Source organism: Fusarium coffeatum, assembly GCF_003316985.1.
Source record: "Fusarium coffeatum strain FIESC_28 chromosome Unknown BRIP53273_contig_129, whole genome shotgun sequence".
Taxonomy (NCBI): Eukaryota; Fungi; Ascomycota; class Sordariomycetes; order Hypocreales; family Nectriaceae; genus Fusarium; species Fusarium coffeatum.
The window spans coordinates 1-11,923 of NW_022157922.1; the positions used below are offsets into that span (position 1 = coordinate 1).

The 11,923-nt window shown below is 45.6% G+C and overlaps 2 protein-coding genes across 2 annotated transcripts; both read left to right on the forward strand.

Annotated features, from left to right (window-relative positions):
• Window positions 1–4,910: 4,910 nt before the first annotated feature.
• FIESC28_05967 (uncharacterized protein) lies at window positions 4,911–5,915 on the forward strand (the record flags this gene model as incomplete). Its single annotated transcript, XM_031160112.1, has 1 exon — window positions 4,911–5,915. One exon carries the CDS (start codon window positions 4,911–4,913, stop codon window positions 5,913–5,915), a length of 1,005 nt encoding a protein of 334 aa, XP_031015827.1.
• Window positions 5,916–6,894: 979 nt separating this feature from the next.
• Window positions 6,895–7,545, forward strand: FIESC28_05968 (uncharacterized protein; the record flags this gene model as incomplete). The annotated part of the gene is made up of 3 exons (XM_031160113.1): window positions 6,895–7,017; window positions 7,076–7,403; window positions 7,466–7,545. 3 exons carry the CDS (start codon window positions 6,895–6,897, stop codon window positions 7,543–7,545), a joined length of 531 nt encoding a protein of 176 aa, XP_031015828.1.
• Between the last annotated feature and the right edge of the window lie 4,378 nt (window positions 7,546–11,923).

The window sequence follows — 11,923 nt, forward strand, 5'->3', positions numbered from 1 at the left end:
TGGAATTGACGAGTGGAATTGAATAGTGAGAATGACGAATGATGAAATAAAACAATCTGCATCATATTTGACGAACGTGAGTTCGGAATCTGTATTGGGTAAATTCCAACTTCGTCACGCCAGACTCGCTGTCACTCGACAGATTGAAGATGATAAATGCGTACGGTTCCTTCCAAGTGCGTGTTTGGTAAGATAATAGAGGTGGAGCCTTCCAGGCGTCTGGGTTTGCGTCCTGACAATCAGTTACTGGGCTCGGACGAAGGGGGGATGTGGAACTGGATTCGCGGTGATTTTCCTGGGATGTTAATGTTCATTCCTCTGACCGGAGGCCCCACCTTCTACCTTTCGAAAAAGGAGTGGCAAGAGCTTAATCCCGTTCAACTTAAGGCCCTGTGTCGCCGTGTTGCTAATTGTGAGACCTTTAAGGAATTGTGCCTGCCCGGTACGATGCCTAAGAGATTGCATCACTCGGATCAAAGACCATTTCTAAGTTCGCACGAGCACATATACTAATCTTGTGACAGCTGCTATCTTGCCGGGACTCTGTAGAGGATGGCTGACGAATAAACCGATCACGCATGTCTTATTACCCCGCTTTACTGAAAAAGCGGACATCTTCCAAACCTCACACCACATAAACGAGTGATGACTACAGCGGTCCAGAACGCCACGACCTGTTGTTTGTTCTCTGCCCCGGTGAAAATATGCAGCCACTTCCATTTCCACTGATGTTGACAGGGCCATGCAGCGGAATGTTATTGTTCAATGTGATATCACAGTGGGTCTGTTCTCAACAGGAAGAAGGAAAGGAAATGATATGGGAAGGGCATGTACCCTACACAAGAAATTATAATTTATGTAAATTATCATTGAAAACTCTCTTAAACATAACGTATTTCCTTTTCGTTCTACTGGGGCCTTAAGTTTACGTCACTGCGCCCCGCTTTCCATCTCCTCTCATATGGTATCTTGTCCTAAAACGATGGTTTTGCTTCAAGCCTGTTCACTTAACGGTAGTGCAAATGAAACTTGTTTGCTTCTGTGCGGGGTTGATGCTCACCGGGTATGATTAACCACTGTGGCTTTTCGAGACTACCCAATAAGATCTCAGTGAAACCGACCTTTCTTACACCGACTGTTACTCCCTCTCACCTTGTGCGGCCACCCGGAAATTACTCTGGGAAATTGAGAAGCACATGAATAGGTGCCGAGCTCCCGTGACCGAGTGTAAGCGCTGCAGCATCGAAAGCGCGAAAGGTTCAGGGGGAAGGTCGATGACCATAAATGCTCTCGCAGTATTGAAGTATAGTCTTTTGTTGTTAACTACTTAGCCACGGACTTTCGCTCCTTGGAATTTGCGTCCACCTTGGTTCTTCATATCTTGAGAATCGCCTTGAAAGCAGGACCTCCATTTCGCGCGAAGGCGGAAGCGCCAAATCCTATTGGGGCTACGTCATGAATTGTCCAGTAGGCGTCGAAAATGAGTCTCGAGACTTGCTCGAGCAACTCCAGAAGCCAAAGACTTTGGGGCGAACTGGTCACGCGTCCTGTTCTTGCGGAAGACGAACATGGCAAAGAACGATATTTCTTTTGTTTCCCCGACTTATCTTGTTGTGTTGTTGGATCATTCCACCTCAGATTTCAATTGTATGGAATCCCTAAACCAATGCAAAATGCCACATTGCTTGCTACAGGTCTTAGCAACCGCGTTACTTTTGGGAAGATGGCGGGGATCCATGAATCGGGAAAGAGTCCAGGGCTAGCGGAATGGTTGGAAAAGCAAGGATATGCCATTCCTACTTCGGAGCGCTGCATTGATTCTGACGGTTTCACACATACACACAGCTCTGAGGCTGTGTCGTGACTCGTGTCAAAGTATTTAATACCGTGTTTTCTCTGTTGTGTAGCCTTGATCTATCTCCAGGAAAACAACGTGATAAGGCTGAGCAACAACATTGCTATCAATGGCATCTGATATTGTCTTTGGCATTGGTTGTTGAGGGAAAAAACTGGCAGTCGGATCACCTTTCACTTTCCTAGTGCTACAGTGCAAAATCAATTGTTGTTAAATTGATTTCATTTGCCACACCTTGCAGGGGGCAAAATTGATCTTTGAAAAGGGGTAGACATGAATGTCAAGAAACGGGCTAGCGTTGGGGTAAGCTCAATCTTGACAGAGGGTTAATCTGGATTTCTAATTGGTGCTTGGCTACGCGTTCAGGCAAGACGACGTGTCAAGAGCATCGCGTCAAGTTCTGATTATAGCTTGCCAGTACCTTAGCGACAAACGTGACAGCCAGCCAGTAACTACTATGGCTATTTTAAAGAAATGGTCTATCAGACCATGTCATTGAACCCTAGTAGTCTATGACAATAGACTTTCCTAGAATCGTCTGTCAAGATCAGTCTATACGATTGGCTTATTTCCATAATATCGCTTACCGACAGACCGTATCGTTGATTGGTCAGATCTGCCCCGGTGGGCTGCGTTGCAGATCTTGTTATCCATGTCTGTCGCCTACTGTACAAAAGTTTAACTAATCGTTGTTTTACGTGAAAGGAAATTAATGAGCCCTAGTTGCCGTTCGATAAACACCGAGATATGCCGAGATCATAAATGAAGGTCATGCCGCGGCGGTCATCATCGGGGCCGACAGCAGACACCATTGATGTTATAGACTGATCGAACCAGAATGACTCGTCGGTGCGAATTGTCTACTATTCCAGAGGAAGTTCTGGGCTGTCATCCAAACTTATCTGGTACCGAACTTGGCCGGTCGAGTATGGACGTACTCCGTCCTCTGATTAATCGCATCTGACCTGAGTGCAGCTGTGCTGATGGAACTTAATTAGTAATTAACGACCAAATCAACTCCACAACTTCAAGGTTTTTGAAGGTCAGTTGTCTCAACTCCACAAGGTGAACTACCACAGACAATATAGGTGCCCTGATCACAACCGAATACCGCTAGAGAAGCAGTCTTTCGCAACATAGAATAGATCCAAATGTTAATTGTAATCCGTGACTGACTGAACTTTACCCTGCCTCAATCACAACAGGTGTGCGGCAAGACAACATTCCATATAGCGATCGTCTATCACTTACAAATTGATCGCCTTCTGGTACAGGTTAAGAGAACTCAACTGCCAGTGCGCGGACGACTACAGATTTCACTGCATTTTTAGTCCTACACAAGGATGTAGAAAATTGTTGCTAACTGGACGAGAATCTGTGACTACCCGCCAGACGGATCTGGCAGCGACTGACACTATAGTGGAGCCCTACTGAGGTATCGAAGATTCGTTCTGCTCGTGAGTGAAAACCGAGGATTGATGGAATGACATTGATCAACCACTGAGGCTCAGTAGGCATCTGTAAGCACTACTTTATTCGCTCACATGGGTAATTATAGCCTGATATTTTGCCCTGCGGCTTAACGGTTAGGCACATCGCTATAAAAAAGCCGTAAGTACACAGGCGAAATCAAGGTGTAGTTTGATGTATGCTATGAGGCAATGTGGCCGACCAGGGAAGAACCACAAGTTGACGGCTCTAGGAAGGAGAGAAGTAAAGTTTATAGAGGCCACTTGGTGTACAATATGTGTTTTTGCACTGCAGGAATCGGTTGGTTAATACTTTCCTTTTTGTGTTTTTCTTTTTCCTTCGTTTTTTCTTTTTTTCTTTTTTACAAAACAACGAGAAGGTTGGGAGAATTGGGCGTCTGCTAAGGCTCGGAAAACAAAAGAAAACATAAAACGAAGAAAAAAAAGGCAGGCAGAGGAGGGACAACCTATTTCATCGCGTAATTGATAAGGCACAAGGCCGTTTATGATAAACCGTTTTACGTATGCATGATACAATAACATGAAAACTATCCTCTGGCACATATGGTACTATACCAATTTAAGGAGACTTAGATTCTGGTACATATATAGAAATACAATGAATAAATATCATCACGTGTGCCATTCTATGCGTCACCTAAGCCGAATTAGGAAAATTACGAATGGTTAACAAAAGTCTTACATTTTTTCCATATAGATCTAAGTTCTGCTTTACACGTGGAAGCCAAAGCAGTGAATACACCAGGTTCCGAGTAACAACCACTTAAGAAGAGAATAGAGAAGGTATACTCAGACCTATTAAGAATGTATGACCACTCGTATACTGTAGCTCATCCATTTTCCCATTGCTGTTTTTCAGATTCTCGCAGAAAAGGTCTGCAAGTAGCTCGAAATCGGATTCAGTCATCGATGAATCAGCATCACTACAGTCAATCGAAGCTCTCTTACTTATATTTGGCGATCTTATTTTCTGTGGCTTTGGTGGAGCGATCGACCTTACTGGCACAATGCTATTATCTTCAGCAACACAAGAAACTATAAACAAAAGAAAGGGAATTACACGACAAGGCCACATGATATGCAATGAGAATGTAGAGTTGAGGAACCAAAGCTAAGAGATGGAAGTTCTTGTGATTGTTATCCGGACTCAACTAAAAGCATATTACTGAACAGGCGATTTAGGTAATATAGGCTTAAAGTCCAAGATATTGCTTGTTATGTTATTTGCCGAAAATGATATTTTACGTTTGCCAAATCAGGACGTTAAGATTAAGTCTTACATACAATCATAATCGTCTAGGGTTCCTCTCCGGTTTGTTTCAATTGAGCTTCTGAGCTGTTGGTATGTATTCAGGGTTCAGATTACCTTCTAATATTCTTTCTGTGACCGTTGTACCAGTCATGAACAACACTTGAACACAAAAGCTCGCAAACTAAATTTGAAATTCTTTGTGTTTATTCAAAGCTGGCATCGAGGACTGGATGAAACAAAGCGACGATAAGGCCGGTAAAATTGAGTTCCTTCTCTTTACCTCCAGACCGTCAGTTCTGTTGAGTCGGGGAAAATGTTCGATGCTTTCCACTTTTTCACGAGACTTCCAGTAGAGCTGCAAACAGAAATATGGACCTTGGCGATCCGTCCCACAACGCCTGGTGTACAGACTTTCAGCTTGAGCAGCAAGTCGGGGAAGGAGCTATCTGAAAACACAGCCGAGGATGCCCCGTGGGCTGTTACCTACCACCTGACAGCGCCGAAGTGGGCATTTGCTCCCATGTCCAACAGAGTCTGTACCTTTCAAGAAACCTTGGCTTCATGGACTAAGAATAACCCTTCAACGTATCTGGTCGACTCTGGTGTCTGGAATGCCTGCAGACATTCGCATAACGTCATGAGAGATATCATCAAATCTAGGAAGCCAATGGTCGTGAAGACAAAGATGGTCTGTGGCGATCTGAACGTTGAGGCCAGCTTACCGGGGGGGCTCCCTTCCTCTAGACGTACTGTCATCGTGTCTCCAAGTCAAGACCTCTTCATTTTGCAACTCGACCGTCCCGACATGCTCAGCTGGTCTTTATTTGATGATATCGCACCCATCGACACAGTCCCAAAGTCGATACATGTGGGACATGTGGGCTGGCAGTACCATCCGGCCTGGGCCATGAGTCTACGAGACTCTCCCTGGATCGGAGCCCTTGACTCGTTATGCTCCTACATAGTGTATGGGATTAGATTTGGTGGACTCGAAACGCTATGGCTTATAAACTGGCGGATCAAGAGGAAGCATTGGGTGCCTTGGAAAAACGAAGTAGAGAGGCCGAGCCCAAAGGTTTTCGAAACTGACAACCTTCGATTCATGGAGGTTATATTGGATGAGAATGTAGAGTCACTGGACCAATTGAGATGGGACGAGGTTGGTCCAGAGGACGGCCTCTACACCGTCGTCGACTTTCTTGCTTTTGTGAGACAGCTTCAGCTATCAGTATCCCATGTTCTTACGGCCACCCAAAGCCAGCAGGGGCCCAGGCGGACCATGAGCGTGAAGGTTCTGGCGTGTGAAGAAAGGCGGTAGTCAGTGGAAATAGGATGGGACTTGGGAAAGTATCTTTCAGTTAGTAAGCAGCGTAAAACTTGACAGATCAGCGTTCAGCAGTTGGTCAGTATCGACTCTGCAATACATACAGTCGCTGCAAGCCTTTAGAATTGCAGTGATGGTGCTCTATGGAGTCCGCATTGGAAAGAGGTGAGACGCATCAACAGTGTCAGTCATTGTAGACATGATGGCGTCATCCTTCAACATTACAAACCAAACTTTGTGTCATTGGCCCTAGTCATCGCCATCGTAGCCACTTCATCCGCTGAACAAAAGGGGATCAGCTCAGCTGGGGCAAGGGAGCTTTTCATGGTCGATACCAAGACTGTCCTTCTTGTGCCTCATTACTGCACTAATCCTTAGCCTAAATACTCCATCCGATCAACTTGGTGCAGTGAAAGTCTCCACCAGGGTAATCCGAACAGCACCAGAATACACGATTTTTCACTAGGCTCGGGACATACAGTGCCGTACTGGGTTAGGTGGTAAACATCGAGATTCTGTCGACCTGCCTTGCAACGAAGTGAACAATCGTGATATGGACGAAATGGTGGTCATGGTTTCTTTCCATACACGAACACATAGAGGTGAATGATTACATGACATTATCCAAGGCGACAAGATGTGTTGGACACCCGGCTCTATGCGTCGTTTAGAGTGGTCGAGCAGGAAGCTGATAATCAGCATCAAGCTCATCGAAGGACTCCTATAGTCCAGGCAGTAGGCGGAACAAGCAAAGACGACCTCGGAAGAAGCCAACTTCGATCGCGACTGTAATCTTTCGAGGGTACCACAAACGAAGGGGGGGAAACTTGGCCAATATTGAAATTCGCTCGACTATTGTCCAAGAATGGCCGGAACGTGCTCATATATACTGCAACCTCACTTCTGATGCTTTGTGGCTTGTCTCAATGATGTGCTAGCGCCCCTATCGCCGTGACTTGACACATAAGCAAGTATGAAAATCTTCAAAGTTCTGTGGGGATTAGTTCATATAGGGATTTTCGTTGCCGTGTCCGTTGTTACCTTGATAATATTATCCAAGTCCGAAAATGAGAAGAAAGGTATTTTCGAGCTTTCGGTACGTGTCTGACATCCGGAAGTATTCTCAAGGATGAGTTGCTAATCACAAAACCAAGTTCGGATCTGCGCCATCAATTCGTAGCTTGCCAGGTCCTTTGCAGGACGCCCCATTTCCAGCAACAAAGATCGTCGAAGGCGTTGACGATATCGCCAACTATGCTACTACGCTTGTAGTTGAGGCCACTCGAGTGGCGGGTGACGTAAAGGACAAGGCAAGCAGCGCTATAGCAGCTGCTGAGACCTTTGCTGCTGGATTCATTCCCAAAGGCTGCAGTTTCGGCACCAAGTACATGTGTATCGATCTTAAAAGTGGCTTCTCAGAGTGTACAGCATTCCCAGTTGACCATAAAGTCCCATGGGATCAACTTGCATCATCTTCGGACGGTATGACACCGGTGAACATGGAACCGGTGAAACGAGTCCTGGGAAGTACCTTATCATTGCAGTCATTTCTTATATCCGGTACGATATTAACTTTCGCTGCGACTACACTATCAAAGGCGAACCCCCTTCGTTTCCCGTTTAAAACTTCGATAGCTGCATTATTTGGGCTTCTGGCTTTGATCTTATTCGCTGCTTTATTTGGTATTGTCGTCACTATACACACAGCCGGCAAAGCGTTGGCGAAAGCAAAGTCTGGCACATTCCACCCCGGCTTTTTTTACAAAGGATCCATTGTTACTTTTACCTTGTCTTTGCTACAACTCATCATGATTCTGTTCGAATGCTGTCCATTCCTGTAACTTGGATAGTCTCTATGCGATGCTTTTGTAACAATTTTGCATTATAAAGTAGCTCTCAAAAGTTAAGAGAGGGACTAGATAGGATAGTTAACTTTATGTACTGCATGCTGACCCTGTTAGAGATTTCACCATAGTCTCCATCGAACAGATTGACATTTTGCCTCAACCTACTCTATTAATACCATGCGTGATGTCCTGAGCGCCCCCTCCAGATATCGCATCTCCTCCATGATGTTATAAATCTCGTTCCCACTACACTACTGACACTGATATTGTCATCGACCTTTCTGAACCTTTGTGTTACTGTCAGGCGCTATTCAGCGTCGTATACGTCTCCTCATCCATATCGCCGAGATTCAGGGTAACCCATTTTATTGAACGACCTTTGCACATTTGGCTGGCTTGGACCCCTCTCGTAGGAAGTCAATAAGATTGTGCGAGTATGACTTTACAGTAACAAATAGATTACCGAGTACAGTAAATAAATCTTCAGTTGTAAACGAATGGGACATATATTTGCAAACATCACATCAAGGCATGGCCGCATACTGAAGTTCATAGTACGCACATCAGCATTCTTTCTCTATTAAAGGTTCTCACGACACAAATCTCTGAAAACAATCCCTCTCAAATTGTACGACACGTATGTGTGCCCGAAAAGCGCAGAAAACAATAGTTGTACATTCGCTTTAACTCCCGTTTAATTCTGTTGAATCCCTTCATATCAGACTAATATTTATCGAATGAGTAAAAGCCATCTGGGTAATCAATATTGCTGAACGAGACGAAGTCAAGATCTTTCCAAATCTCCTCGGAGTCCCCCAGTAAGCTCCTCGAGCCTATTCCATTTTCTTGCGGACCCTCGAAAGAAATCGCGGAATGAGGCTCGCTAATATGATCTAAGGTTTAAACCGTGTTCAGATACCTGGTATGTCCAAACTGGAATGCTGCTTTTGCGGTGTTGGGGAAAGGATCGCTCTGCTGCAACTCTACTACCTGGAGATTGGCGTCCGGCCTCGATACCTTCTCTGTGTGATTGCGTACACTTTGGATCCGATTCACCAGCTCAGGGCCAGAGCGACCTTCCATGAGCCGTTCTAGGACGTTTCTCTCCCTACCTAAGAATTCGAGAGCACCCTCTTTGAGATGTGCATCTGGCAACATCGATACGTTCTAATGAGGCAAATATTAGCATGGCCGTGTAGCGCTCCGGTCTGAGAACTTTACCTTAAAAATGGAAGTACACAGGGATGCACAGTATAGAAAGAATCCGAATGCCGTTGGCATGGTCTGGAACCCTAACAGACCAAATTTGTGTAAAATAGCCTCCTGCAAGCGGCATAGATGCTGTGCTGATACATAAGAAGCGTATACTTTATCGTCTGAATTAGGGTCGCCCAGAGCATCAGGCGACCAGTGCAACAGAATCAACGTTAGATAATAGCACGCGTGCATGTTGCCAGCGAAATGGGATGGGACGTCTGGAGGTGATCCATCTGTTGGTAGTGGTATGACCAGCTTAGGAGGCAGACTGTCGTACCATTGGTTGAGCCTGAACTTTAAAGCCCAGAACTCATCACTGCCGGTTAAGTCTCCTATCGAGAGTCTCTGTCTGATTTTCATCGCCACAGGTATAGATTTCACTAGCTGAGCGAAGAAGGTGAAGTCGCGCGAATGAGCGTGTTCTGGATCGTCATAAAAACAGAAAAACGTTGGCAACGACAAGCTTTCTGTGTTAGTCTTAGAAGCGTTGTTGAACCGGCCTTGAATTGGTTAGTCAATAGATCCATCAAACTTGGCAAATAATACATTACCTTGCGTGACCCCAACTATCGCTACGTATACGAGAACTACCTGCCAGGTCTGGGTCATCATGTTGCACTCCGTTGGTGTATTTTGACATGAGCAACCTGCTTGATGTTTGTCAAAATGCTGTTCCAAGCCCAAGTCCCTGCCCATCTGTACGCATTGCGCAACTGTGAGCCAAGACTGGTAATTACATCCTGCATTGGATGACATTCCGCGTGCTTGTAGGATTAGTAACATAGCCTGTAGCGTACTCAACCTTGGAGCGTCCATGTAACGGTGCATATCTCCTAGAATATGTAAGCTTCACGACGCAGCAAACGTTGAAGTGATGCGGTTATCAACGTACCGGTAGCTATGTCAAGCCGCCTTTGGCCCTCGCTCGTCTCATCTACCAGCATCCCACCAATAGAAAAGATCGCCGCTTGTATAAGCGGTGATATGGCTTGCCGATCCCCGTACCACTGTCGATAAAATGTCGTTTTGTTTAGCAGTGGCATGTATGGGTGGACTTGAGTGAAATAGGTGTCTAGATACTGTATAGCCTTTCCTTCGGGCAGCATATCCAGTGACGATTTCGAAGCAGGAGTTGACGTCGGTTGAGTGAGGGATTCATCACGGCCTTCCTGATCCGTAACAACAGGCCCTCCTTCTTGATGCACAAAGCCTGAAGCTGTATATCGGGATTAGATGACTTTGTTGGTATGCATGCGATAACATATCTCTTACCAAACCCCATCTTATCTAATTTTGAGACCCCTGAAGCACCCAAAAGCTGGTCCCTCCCACCTCGTTGGCAAATGTAGGGTTGCGCTTCCTGGTGGGAAAGGTTCTCACGGCGTCCTTCCAAAGGATCACATCCACTCTCGAATGGTAAATTCTGTATCTGGTTGGAGTCGATACAGGTAGGTGTCTGGAGGGAACTGCCTTCTTGGTACAAGATTCCAATACCTCCGTCGCCTTCTTTTATTGATTCGTCTCCAGGTGCCTTGTTATTATCTTCCTGATATTGATTCAACGAAAACCTAGAAGAATCTTCGTCATCAGGATACGGAGGGATACGGCATAGACGTCCAGATGCCAAGCAATTTGCGCATTTTTCAGGGTATTGTTTTAAAGCATCACATCTTCTTCTAAGCTTTCGACACTCTGAGCATGTTTTCCTGGCTGAGCTCTGTATGTTAGCAGACAGACGGACACACGGGGTGGAATTAAGTGAGTGATTGAGTACTACCTCTTCGTCGTTTCCCAGTGCCAAATCCGTTAACAAATCGTATTCCTGGATCCAGTTGTGAGTAGATCGCCTAACACTGTGATCGAGGAATGTGGTACGATGGATACGCACTGTTTTGGTACCCTTCATTTTGTTTCCGGATACTTGGAGATGACGGAGCCATGGGAGGCGGGAAATCAAAGAGAAGCTAAGAGTACAACTTAACCCTTGATCACAGCTTGGTATATCTCCCACCGGAAGTGAATGCTGTATAATGGCTGTGTATCACTTATGGAACCTTTACCGGAAGGTGTCGGAATGAGGAAATAGGGGCAGTAGGTAGAGTAAGGGGCAGCTGGAGAGTGATAGCAAGACTGAGAAAGGGGGTCGGGCGGTTCATATTAAATACTGTTAGATTGCATTCGTAAGCATGACCGAGGTTCACTTTATTCTTTTCCTCGTATCTCTACACAAAACGCCTTGATGCCGATCTTGTTAGTCTGGTATAGCTGGAAGCAAGCCTAGAGATCATGCTAAAAGCCATGCCTTGAATTATCCGGTACCCCCCTCCACCTCCCATTTTTTCGATTATTGTTTAGGACCAGTGTTGGCTCGAGACCGCGCACTAGCTTTTGGAGCCGTAAGGGAGAGTCGACACGCAATAGTCTTTGCTTACACTAGACGATGTGATACTTGGTACCAATCGGGGGCTGATCTACAATGCCTCGTGTTGCAAACCTCTCGGTGTAGTTAGTGTTCAAGCATAGAGAAGGACTTTGTTCAAGCATTGAACTACATGACTTGGCGATACGATTCCTAGTTTTAAGCTTTCTTTCCCTGCTGTTGTGACTTGCTGTATGTCTTGTAAAGTCGCTTTTTCATGGTAATCCACCGAAATTCACGAATTTTCCTTCGTACAACAGACACGTCACATTGTATGGCTCCCACCAAGCAGGGACCATTTGTTCAACTGCGTGGTCCGGCCCAGCAGCTTTCTCTGCTTTCAGAAGAAAGGACGACACAAGAATCAGGATAACTTTCTTGGCCATAACTTCAATCACATGGCAGGTGTACATGGGTGGCAGAAGTCCCTGTTGCCAAGGAATTGACGGAGCTTTTGATGCTCGTTATCTCGTGACTGT